Source organism: Crassostrea angulata, chromosome 10 (genome assembly GCF_025612915.1).
Source record: "Crassostrea angulata isolate pt1a10 chromosome 10, ASM2561291v2, whole genome shotgun sequence".
Classification (NCBI taxonomy): Eukaryota; Metazoa; Mollusca; class Bivalvia; order Ostreida; family Ostreidae; genus Magallana; species Magallana angulata.
In genome coordinates, this window is record NC_069120.1 from 30,007,597 (window position 1) to 30,020,590 (window position 12,994).

Consider the following 12,994-nt stretch of genomic DNA (forward strand, 5'->3'; position numbering starts at 1 on the left):
AATTGGCTATTTCTGTTTATTCTACATTTTTCAAATATTAGCTTTTATGTGTACTCTCAGTAAGTTCCTTGTAAATATAGTTAGTTTTTACGTAATCATTCAATATTATTTCATTGCAATTATATATTTCAATGCCAACTCCCACTGACTCGAATCCGCCAAAGCGTGTCCACCACCTTAGTCTCGTTTTCTCTATTTCGGGCTGGTTTATAAAATGAAAGAAGGTTTTTGATTAATTTTACAATTAATACTTATATCAAGTAAAATTCAATTATAGTTTACGGACATCTATGGTGGCATATCTCTACCCTTTGTGTGCAAGTTATTTTTCTATTAAATATGTCGCCATAAAGATAAATATGTTGTTTTGCAAAATAGTTATGTCAACATGCAACATAACTATGTTGACATGCACGAAAATTTATGTCAACATGCAACTTAGTTATGTTGACATGCGAGATAAATATGTTGACATGCAACTTATAAGTTGCATGTCAACATAACTTAGTTGCATGTCGACATAAATATGTTGCATGTCAACATACTTATCTTGCATGTTAACATTACTAAATTGCATGTCGACATAAATAAGTTGCATGTCTACATATTTACCTCGCATGATACCATACGTAAGGTGCATGTCAACATAAATAAGGAGCACCTAGCATCTTGGAAGTCATACGTTGGCGATACATGTATAAGAGATTTTTAACCGGGTTTTCCAACGGAAAAATCCGGTTATTAAAATGGTGAAAATGGCGGGCGGCTGCCAAAAGGGTACCCTCATTGTACGGATAACTCCTCCTACAGTTTTCAAGATAGGAAGTTGTTCTTTTTCAGATCAATTGTACTTATATTAGAGGTGTATATATTGCTAGAATGTTGATATCCGATAATTTATCAAAAAAAATACCAGCTTTTGAACTTAGTCATGTTTTGGCAAAATATTGCATATAGGGTACCCTCATTGTACGGATAACTCCTCCTACAGTTTTCAAGATAGGAAGTTGTTCCTTTGCACATTAATTGTACATATATCAGAGACGTGCATATTGCTAGGATTTTAATTTCTGATTATTTATGAAAAAAATACTAGCTTTTGAACTTAGTCATTTTTTGGCAAAATGTTGCATATAGGGTACTGCATTTCACTGGATACTTGTTGACATGGATTATGGATACAGTTCACTTAAAAGAAAACCCAGTTTGCTGTCACATTGACAGCTTTTCACTTGTTGGAGATTTTTATAATTCTCATTTGATTGCAATTTTCTTGAATGTCAACATAGTTATATTGCATGCTGACATAACTATCTTGCATGTCAACATATTTATCTTGCATGTCGACATATGTGATAGAAAATTAACTTGCACACAAGGAGCAGAGATATGCCACCATAGACATATATCACGCGTGTTGAAATACCAAACGTTTGAGCAGTTTCTATGTCGGAGGCATTTAAAGTTAATAGCAAAATGTTTTAATTTATAAGTATAAATGTATAAGAAACCAAGTATTTAGATTTATTTTAGATTTATAAAAAAAAATTGTTGTTGGAGTGGGTGTGGGAGGATCAAGTAAAAATCTGTCCATGAAGCAACTGACTGAAGAAAATTCGTACATGTATTACTACAATGGAAAAGGCTTTTTTAAAGACCCTTGACGCTTTAATAAGCTTAAATGCTTTGAAAAAAAATGAAAAAGGATTTAGCAAAGCAGAAGTGGTGAAAATCAAATCAGGTGCAAAAAATGGAACATATGGAACAAAAATGAAATTAATTTCATGGCAACATTGATCATCAAAATTTTGCCGGCTCTTTATCCAGGCTAGGAGAACAGGGAAGGATCGAAAGTTCACTGTTGTGTACATAAATGAGTAAAAAGTTAAATCTTCGGGATTTACCGTCCACACTGTAATAAGTCTTTTGAACAGAGCAGCGTTACTACATGTAGCGTGTCTACTGGTTCTTGCCAATCCTTATTATGCATTTATTTTATTTATTTTGAACCTGAAAAAGACAAACATTAGTTCATCAGAAGAAATTTTTTTTAAATCAAATAATTTAGTATTATGAATGATTAAACCTGGTTTCATTGTCGAGTAAATATAATAAATTATTTTTGATGTTTTACCTGTCTATGGAATCGCTACGAAGTTCGATATACTCGTTTTCTGGAGGCAAATCCAAACTATCATACACAACAATAGCTCCTTATTGAGAAAAAGAAAACGGGTTCATTAAAAGAGAAAATCAATAATTGATTAATAGACAGAAAGATAATTATACAATCAGCTAAATGTTTGTTAAAAATCAGAGTAAAACAGGAGGGAGTATTTTTTACCAAATATGCGAAGTCTTTTTTTATTTTTTTTTAAACTTTCAACTAAAAGGAAAGTGATTCTTACCAGCATTTTCCATTATATGTCATTTTTCTGTATCGTTTGCAGAGTTATTATATAGAAATTTATGGAACAAACTTAAACTAAGTTTTAATATTATTTTCAATAATAATCCCATCATCCTAACCACTAATTCAATTGTAAATTGATAAAAGTGTGTTAAATATAGCTGCAATTCACATGCAACAGATAAATAATACAAATTTTATTTATTTCACTTGTTAACATAAATGGATGTTTAAGTATGATTACTTAAAGATCAGTTTAAAAAGTTAATGTTCGATGTACCTTCGGATGGCGGAAAAACGGGTCCTTCATATACGTGAAACTCCGGCCGTTTTCTGTAGAAAAAAATATATTACGTTTTCATAGAACCAAATGCTGGTAAATTCGCCATTATTGAAATCTGAACGTTTTTCTCACCGTTTGTTATATCCCACTAATAATAGAATGACTATTACTAATAGTATCAACACCAGCACAAGGGATACCGATAGACCAATCAACAATGCTGTGTTGTCGTTCTTGTTGTTTATGTTGTCATTTATATCAGATACAGCTGTAAAAGAAGGAAACGGTGTTTGATAAATATTCTGTAAAATCACTATGGGAAAAACCTTAGCAGGTCAATATAATCAGAATGAAGCGAACTTTAAGGTTTGTTTCTCAATCATTTGCTTATCTTATGAAAAAAGAGGAAGATGCTATTGCTGACATGCGCACCTGCGATGAGATGGTGTAAAATACAAATACAGGTACACACATGCTGAAATGTTATTTATTTAAAAAAAAAAAAAGAATTTGTCTATACGATTTGACAAATGTATAATTCAGAACGTAATTTAATGACCCTACATGTATTACGTATCTAGGTTGAATGATCAATTTCTATCGTTCCAAATAGAGATGTCTATGAATCATTCAACCAGTAACCGGTCCTTTATCAATTTTTAATATATACATGTAATTATCTTTTTGCACTGACACCGCGCAACTTTGACATGCTTACTTTTGACCTCGCACATTTTTAAACAAAATCCTTAGGAAAATACTGTGCAGCATTCATTATAATAAACCTGAAATCCGCCTAATTTCCTCTCTGTTTGAAAAGTTGTCAAAATTGAAAATGCGTCTGAAGCATTATCTTAAAACGGGTAATTTCTGCATGATTTTTCGACGATTTAAACCCTAAAAAACAGATGTGAAAAGAAACTTGATTGTTTATTTTATTTTATGTACCTAAATTAAAGATTTTTTTTTGTATCAGAGTTTTCGATTATTTACTAGTATTTATATTTACGTAACCAAAATGAAGGCTACATACAAATCGTATCGTGGTCAATTTTTATATATAACAGTTTCCGATAGAGCATGTCTCATGTCAGACATCACATCTTTGTAACAAAAAATGATATTGTGTAGAGTGATTTACAAATGGGGAAAAACGCTGCTTTTTTATATCTCTTAAGAGCCGTAATTATAAGGGTCCCGCTCTGCTGGCGCCCTTTGGTAATCAGTCTTTCCGTCCGAAAATTCTAGTCTGGAGCATATCTTTTTTCCCTTTAGTCATTGTGGCTCACTTCACCAACAGTGTGTCTTTTGGCTAAGCAGTGAACTTGAATAAGGTTTCTAGGTCTAAGGTTCAGGTCATAGGAGAATTATGAAAAATCTTTTGTACTGTACATATCTTCTTTCCCCTTGCTTGAAAATGGCTCATACTTCACTCACACAGTGCTTATGGTTGAAGGGCCTTGAATGAAGGACAGTTACCTTGAATGAAGTTTGTATGTGAAGGCTATATCGAACATTGCAAAAATTCTTTTTTTCAGCATATACATGTACATTCTCTCCACTTAACCCTATTTGGCTCATACTTCACTTAAACAGACTGAGCTTTTGAGTAAACGGTATTTGGTAACCTTGATTGATGTTTGTAAGCTGACGCCTGTAATTTAAGTGTCAGGGTCATACCGGATCTGACAAAAATCCTTTTAAGGAGCATATAAACTTTCCACTTAACCCTATTTCGCTCATACTTCACATAAAGAGATAGCTTTTGGATTAAAGGTGTGCAATTACTTTGAACAAAGTTAATATGAAGGTCATAGCTGATTTTCATAATAAGTTTTAGACTGTACACAATTTCTAATTTGCTTGATTTTGCTAATATTGAACAAAACTTGCCTGTATGTAATGGGTAATGGGGTTGAATTAAAAATGCTATACCAGCAGGAAAATTTCGAAGTTATAGGTCAAGGTCAATGCAAAATAATTCTCTGTAATGCTCTTCATACTATTCCCCGCTTTTTTAGCGGGGCCTATTGAGATGATCACCATCTCAATGTTGTCTAGTATTATATTTAATAATATTATATTATACGTTCATGTTTGATGGTTTTTAACTCTAGATATTGTAAATTTTATTGCCAATAATTAATGAAAATAAAATAAAAAGGACTCATCTGGTACTTTCTTAATGTAAATGTTTTGTAGCATTGACGAGTTTGTTATACCTGATACATTACCGTGTACATCGACTGTTCTACACATCTACTAAGTACTGCTTGTGAATTAGAATAAATATACAACTCCATGTTATTTAAAGCTGAAGATTATTTTTATTTATTCATCTATAAACATACATGTTCCTAATGTTTTCAAGTAAAATAGCACGTCGACTAATTGGAGAAAAAATGCATTAACCTTCAGATCCGATATAATTGTGTTTGACCAATGATATTGCGGAAAGAAGCAAGTGTGTATAATGTCTTTATTTCACAAAATCTGATGTCGTATTTCGAGTTAGATTGTTTAATACATTTGGGGGTGATAATTGTTTTAAATGTATTCTTTTCATTAACTGTGAAGAAGGAAATGCATGTTGTCTCTACTTCACGGTTAATAAGTGGTTGATTGATATCATGCCACTGAAGAATATGACCAGTAGTCGATATCCAGGCACAGATTATATAACTGTTCATTGTGTTTAAGTTTTTCTTATTACTACCTTATCCAACAAGAATCATTTGTTTAAAAAAAAAGTACTTTTATGTAAGTAACGTTTAGTCTGAAGAACTGCTTGCATTTATAAGGGAGTCTGTCTATAATTTCAACTGTCTAAACAATAACATATTCCCGTAACCTTGTCTCTCGAATGATTAATCACATTTCATAATTTTAAAAGAAGTATGAAGGAATAAATATTGACCAAATATCTGTAAGAGAAAAGGTTAGAAGACTTACTTGTCGGAACAGTTACACTTGTTGTCAGAGATATCGACTCACAAACACCAGTATCCTGGACACAGGCGCCATTATTTTGACAGTTACAAACTCTGTTGCATATATCTCCAAAATAACCAGAGCGGCAACCGGAAGTACATATCCCTCCATTTATTGCTTGGCATGGGTCTCTACAAGTAGAACTAGGACACGCAACAAATAGTTCGCACCTGGTTCCCGAAAATCGTGATTTACATCCTTGAAGACAGTTAGCCGTTTGAAAGTCGCAGCTTCCGTCACCTCCACAATTCAGAGGACAAAGCTGTATACACAGAGGACCAAAATATCTGGGTAAACAACTACTCTCGTCACAGAATCTGGACTGTCTATTACAACTACCATTGCCCCCGCATTTACCACAGCTTTGTGTACAAGTTAAAGAATAAAACCCGGGTAAGCATCCGTTGTTACACACTGAATCCATGTTACAGGAACCATCTCCACCACAGTTTGTACAAGACTGAGTTTGACCTGTCGTAAAGAAATTACAAACACAAAGAAAAAATACTTTTCTTGACATGGAGAAAAATACAAAGATGATGGTAAAATAAGATGTATCCTTACCTAATCTGCATAAAAAACAAGTATACATATAACATATAATAGTAAGAAATATTGGTCTGTTCATTTTTGGCAAAGATTACATTGTTTGTGTAATAATGTATATATATATATCATAAAACAAACTTCAACATAGCTAGTTAGTCATATCCTTAACTCTTGACCTTTTCATTCGAGTCAAACAGTCATTCAAGATGATATTTAATTTATTCACGGGCGTAAAACTTTATAGGAAATGTGCACTAAAGACAACACACCGGATCCACAACAGACTGTATTATCTATAAGAAAAAAAAAGGGAGGTAGAATTTTTACAATCACTTAGATGGTTTCACAATGTTTTTTCATAACCGTTTTATAAGACTCGTATATGTCAGCAATTATTTACAATTGTTTAATCACAATATTTTTTTATATGAGTGGGTGACAAGAGTTGATAAAATATTTTTTTCAAAATAGATAAGTCGAAAATATTTTATGGATTTATCAATGGAAACTAAAGTAATAAAGGAGGCTAACAAATTGTCATTAGGGTTTTTCTTAAAATTTATAAGGAACTTGGTCCAGGATCATTTGATAGTTTTAGACGAGTTAAACTTTCATGTCATACATCAATTAAAAAAGAACACCAGAACATCAATTGGCGATTTTGGTCATTTTGGTCATGGCTTATTTATTTTACAAAATTTACCAATAGATTAACAACCGACCTGCCAACCACTTGGTGGGCAGGAATATGGCTGTACGTACAAAAAGTCTTGAAGTAATTTTTTAAGGATTTGGGTTTATCAAGTCTGCTGCTTCTTGTAGAAATAAATTTATCATTAAGGTTAAATTCCAATACTTATGATTGCCAATAGACTTAAGATTATATACATTCTCTGTAAGAAAACATTGTTGAGTTATATCTAACATGTATTATTTTGACAAACCATTAATCCTTCTTTAAAATAGAATATGTGTATAATCAAAGTTCTTTTTATCAGCGGGCCTGTAGCTCCCACTTCGAAACACAATTCGGATGAACAACCTGGCAGCTACTAATCCTTACGTATTAAAAATTTGTAATTTACGGAACACAATAAATTGTGCTGTTTTGAACTTATTAATTAATGACAAAATTTGGGTCCGGTTTCCTATATTGCCCAACAAAACCCGTCTTATATGTGATATTTAGCTTTTAATAAAACAGCCATATCCAAAACACCAGCTTGTGTTACATTGTAAAATGTTATTTTTTAAATTTATACCCCAATCAACTTTTACTTGTTGCATATACCTAAAATAATGACTGGATCTGTTTTAGCAAATCAGTAGGGTTCTGTTCACCGAGAAATATGTTGTTCAACATTTTTTCTTTCCATTCCAACTCAACCTGCCACTTGCATAACTGCTTGTCTTGAGGTTTTATTGAACTCGAGATTTTTATTGGGTATGAATGTTTTGGTACAAGTACGTATGAAATAAGTTTTTTGTTATAAATCATGACTGTCAGATGTACAATATTACTTTATCATAATCTGATTGTTTTTTAGCTATTTTTGACCAACAACAAGGCGCTAAATCAACTACCATTGATACTCTCTCAACATCGCTAGTACATGTACAGTGTATTTGGATGTGTTTTAACAAGAGCTTGGACTTTGAGCAGTACGCTACCATCTCCAATTTGATAAAAGCGGGGTTTGCCCATGATAGCTGTACAGTCATTGGCTATTCGATATGAATATTTTGAACGCAATGGTACTCTTTCACATTCATTTAGGGATACACCGGTATATCTTAGTTGAAACAGAGTCAATTTTGTTTTGATGAGTGAAGTAAGTAGTAACTCGCCGGAAAGTCCAATCTCTTGTTGAAACGGCTCTATCTACATCATCGTGTGCTCTGAGAGTGAATACCGGTTAACTGAATATTGGTCATTTGATACGGATATTTAAAAAAAAACTACTGAACATTATATCTGTAAGTCAATGCTCACTTGTGATATTCTTTACTACTTCTATAATAGGTACGTACATCTAGCATTGGGGGAAGGGGGTAGGGGTTGGTTGGGCAGCCTTCTGCATTTACTGTAAAACAGAAAATTTTCTTAAATACATAGGAAAAAAAATGAATTTTGAATGCATCCCACCCCTTTAATCTATATGAACATTTTTAAAAGAATAGATAGCTAAACATAAGTTATGGTGTACCTCCTACCTTTCTCACAAGAATTATGATATTGAAGAATGGTGTACGGTGTTTTTTATTTCATGTGAAGATTTTGGTTGGTCTATATCTCCCCCTTTCATAGTTTATGCAGCCTGTACAGTGCCGTAGAATAGGTAAAATTGCAAACACTCTCTAGTTTTAATTCTCTGGTGGAGGTGAAATCACATTGTTTAAATTTGTTTGTTCTATAATAATTGTTAAGCCGTCTATTAATGTCTATCATATACTATGATGCGTAGGATATATTTGATATCAACTAGCGGCATATATTTATGAATTCATGGATTGGCCAATGTTTATACATGTAAATTATCCTACATAGCAATAACGAGGCGTAACATGAAGTTACTTTTTGAGTAATTTAGTAGCTGCTTGTCAATAATTAAACAGTCTGACTGTGTCTCCTGACCAGGATATCCGGCGTTTAAAAATTATCAAAGTTGATATCCAATCCCACGGATTGGCTTCAGTTATCGTTTAAGGAGATTATTTATCATTACAAAAGGAAAGCTAGACTATTCTAAATTATTTGATTTTATATGTTAAAAGATAACATAATTAAATCTCATTTAATTAAAACTATCTTTATTGGATTGGACAACAGGCAGAACTTATATAAGGTTACCCTTTCCCAAAAGGCAAAATATAGTAGCAGAATAAAAAGATATTTTAATAAAATAGCACGTTTGGTAAATCGAATGATATTATTTATTTAAAGTACATACAATAAATATCAACGAACATAAATTGTATTTGAAACAATTAGTTGTATGATTGCTAATAGACCTAAGATTATATACAAGTCATTCTCTGTTAGAAAATATGGTTAAGTTAAATCTAATATGTTATGTTTTGACAAACCATTAATCCTTCTGTAAAAGAGAGTATGTGTATAATCAAAGTTCATTTTTATCAGCAGGCCTGTAGCTCGATCCCCTTTGAAAAACAGTTCGGATGTACGACCTGCAGCAACTGAGAAATCTTTGAGGAAAAAATTGGTACGGACAGAAGGACACACAAACAGGCAGACACACAAGGGTAAAACAGTATATCCCCTCTCCTTCGGAGCGGGGGTATACATGTAACTGACGAAAGCTCTAGTTTTATAATAAAGCCTGAATTTTCCACAAAAGACTACCAACAAAAAACAGGAAATTATTGTCGAGACGAATAGTATTCGTATTATTAAGATAATCGATCATATAACCATACGGAAGCCCGTTGGTGCCACTTAGAAAAATATTTTATTTGGCGGCCTGCCCTTGTAATGTGGCGGCCGCCATATACTTTTCTGGCGTCCGCGACATAATTATCTCGCGACCGCCAGATAAAACCTGGCTTCCTGATGCGCGCGCATGTTTTAAAGGGAGCTGTTTAGGGAGTTCTGGATACTTACTAATTTATTAGTTTTATTAATAATTTCTAAAACTTGACATTAAATATCAATTGCAGAGCTTACGTTTTGAAAAACTGGTGGAGTTGAATGTATAGTAGACTTTGTTAAAATCTAGAATGATTTATATATTTATTGACTTTGTGCCTTGTATTAAAATGTATGTTGTAAAACATTGTATTTTAGAGTTGATCTAAACTTTTAAAACTAAATTAAATACCCGTTCAGGAAATCTTAACTGTTTATGTAAATATGTATAAGTAAAGGAACACACTGCTTTCTATATGTTTTAATTTTGGTATAATTTACCAATGCAGATTAAGGTCAGTTTATATGTATAAGTAAAGGAACGCACTGCTTTCTAAATGTTTTAATTTTGGTATTATTTACCAACGCAGATTAAGGTCAGTTTTATTGACCACGACAGCTGTCACAAGATCGCGATTGGCCACAGTCTCTCTGGGTAAAAAATGTATGGTCAGTTAAGAGACTTTATATGAATGATATAACTGATGATCAGCATACCAAATTCAAGCGTGAGAATACATTAGCTAGAAACCTATACAACAGAAACACTGGAATTGCTTAATTTAATACTTTTCAGAGAGTTTTTAAAATACGGCTACAAGTTATATATAACATAACAATAAAGGGACATAACAGGGACAGCTTGCATTTTCATTCCATTCTTATAATGAAAATAATCATGCATGTAGTCTAGCTATCGACATGTTTATTTTGTGGTGTTTTTAGATTTCTTTGTAGATAAACACCATATTAAAATATAGAGCAGCGGCTGTGTCAACATCCATCTTTTTAACCAAATATAAATACACTTATACTCACGTTTTGCAAAATAATTTATGTGGCGGCCGCAAGAAAATTATGTGGCGGCCGCCTGATAATAACTGGTGGCTGCCAGATAAAGTATTTTTCCTACATGGCCCAATGGGCTACCGTATTAACATCACTGACTTCCGGGGTTTTATATTAACACTATTAAAGTTAAACAAAAACCAAAGGAGTGTTAATTAATAATCCATTAAAGCATATGAAAACATATTCTTTTTTACAATTCTTCTTTATACAATTATAGCCTTTTGATGAGGTCAAAACATGGTTTGATGGATCTGACGTAGAGAATATCGACCGAGTCCAAGGTCGATACAGTCTCCGTCAGGTCCATAAAACAACGCATTGACCGACATCAGAGGGATATATCTGTTCAATTATAATAAACCTTAAGTGGTTTGAACAGAAGATAACATTTGTTGATTATAACATCATAATATCACAGACATAACAATGTCATTAACAATATCACATATTTACTTCTAAGTGTAACTTGATTTCTGTGTCTTGGCTATATGTTGTAATTAAAGGTAATGCTGGAACAGTTGTAGAATTGTTAATGAAAAAAATCCTCCATCAAAGAGCCTTCATGTGAATTTAAATCTGTGAACAACAGATTAAAATTAGGGGATACACCATCCAACGATTTTTTGATTTTTCCTTTGTTTTCAAATTTTCCTTTATCTTTTCGGAATGTTTTCCAGACAATATTTGTTAGCATTTTCATCAGTAATTCCAAAACAAGTTTTAAGTGATAATTCTGACTTGTGTCCGGTTACAATCATTATATGGCGTCTCACATCTAAAACATGCACTGTGGTTGCTCGGCTTGGGTGATTTGTGTAAACATAACTCAAACCTGCTTTTTGCTAATTTCACTTACAGTTTATTATGTCTTAAAGGCACATTTTCAAAATAAACACCGTTCTAGGCAGGAGTCATTTCATTTCATTCATCCTTCCATCGGAGGCTATCTGATTATCTTCCTTTTTTGCCTTGTCAGTGGCTTTACACAGAGTGTACCATTACCATTTATGGTGACGGCAAAGCCATCTCCCTCTTTGTCAATAGTGCAATGTAATGCAAAATAAAGTTTGATCATATTGGGGAGAAAATTGCTCTTTTAAAACACAAACAAGAATGCAACTTTTAAATAAATCAATAGTACAATTGTATGTTTTAGTTAACCCTTAATAGTGATGAAATTTGAAATGAAGGATCATTATCCTAAATACATGTGCAAAGTCATGTACTACATACCTTGTCTTGTAAACGTTGCGCATCTTCCTGGTCCGGTGTTAGGTACGAATAAAATTGTTTTTAAGTCCTAGTCAGTGATAGACGGATAGTGGACAACATTACCGAGTCCTTGTCTTTTCATTTCCTTTGTTATGCACTTAAAGGCCATCATTGATAACTTGGACTCTGCTCCCTTAATAACATATAATTCCTTCACGGCTTTTTCAAAATAACACTGCAAACCATGTTTATATGCTATTAAAGTATCTTTTCTTTACATTTCCCCCTTTCGTTTCCTCATCTCACAATATAACGTTGTCAGCTTTTTATAAAGATCAGCAGCAGATAGATTTTAGAAGTCGGCAGACATATTTTCAACAGCGTAATACTCTTTTAAAAGCTTTTACCGCTGTATCTGTTAATTTCTTCGTGTTGTCCAAGTCAACATTGTCAAAAGGTTCCTGGAAATCACGCTTGTTTGATGAAGCAAAGCGTTTGGCTGCTATGTTTAATTGCTAAGTTCATCAACAAATCTAAGCCGATTGCATCATAAGAGCTTAACGGTGTGGTAGTAATAGTTATGATCTTGTCGAGTAGACCAGGCAGTTTAACTTCTGACTCGGTAACTGGGCGAGATATATGTAGTGATTTGGAGAGGAAATTGTTAATTTGGATCCCGTATATACTAGTACATGTAAATCAGATTTACTTGAACAAGAACTTTTAGTTTCCCCAAGTGGTGAAGTTATTTTAAATTTCAAGGACCCCGCCACTGTAACGGAACTCCCGGTCAGGATTGCGGAGATATGGCAAGGGTGAATCGAACCCCCGATAAATCGTAAACATTGTTAAAGACCAAATAGTGCAAGAACATTTTTCTTAATTGATGAAATGCCAGTGTTCCAATACTCTGCAGAATCAATTGACTGTAGTTATTGTAATATGGAAAGCAGCAACTTAGCTTTTCAAGTCAAGAATGTGCGTTTGTCTGTCTGGCTCACATACGGGTATGAGGGAACATTACATTCCCAGTTCATGCAACAAAGGTTTT

General features: G+C 33.1%; 1 protein-coding gene across 3 annotated transcripts; it reads right to left on the bottom strand.

Moving 5' to 3' along the window:
- Window positions 1-1,510: 1,510 nt before the first annotated feature.
- Window positions 1,511-12,522, bottom strand: LOC128164500 (multiple epidermal growth factor-like domains protein 11). Of its 3 annotated transcripts, XM_052828380.1 has the most exons (7): window positions 11,965-12,522; window positions 8,227-8,317; window positions 5,646-6,155; window positions 2,826-2,961; window positions 2,691-2,743; window positions 2,135-2,213; window positions 1,511-2,010 (listed from the first exon to the last, which is right to left on the bottom strand). In XM_052828380.1, the coding sequence occupies exons 2-7, from the start codon at window positions 8,264-8,266 to the stop codon at window positions 1,983-1,985; spliced, it is 846 nt and encodes a 281-aa protein (XP_052684340.1). In that variant the 5' UTR covers window positions 8,267-8,317; window positions 11,965-12,522; the 3' UTR covers window positions 1,511-1,982. The 3 variants fall into 3 exon arrangements, with proteins under 3 accessions (XP_052684340.1, XP_052684339.1, XP_052684338.1); XM_052828379.1 differs by lacking the exons at window positions 8,227-8,317; window positions 11,965-12,522 and adding an exon at window positions 6,249-8,150; XM_052828378.1 differs by lacking the exons at window positions 8,227-8,317; window positions 11,965-12,522 and having other exon boundaries at window positions 5,646-8,155.
- Between the last annotated feature and the right edge of the window lie 472 nt (window positions 12,523-12,994).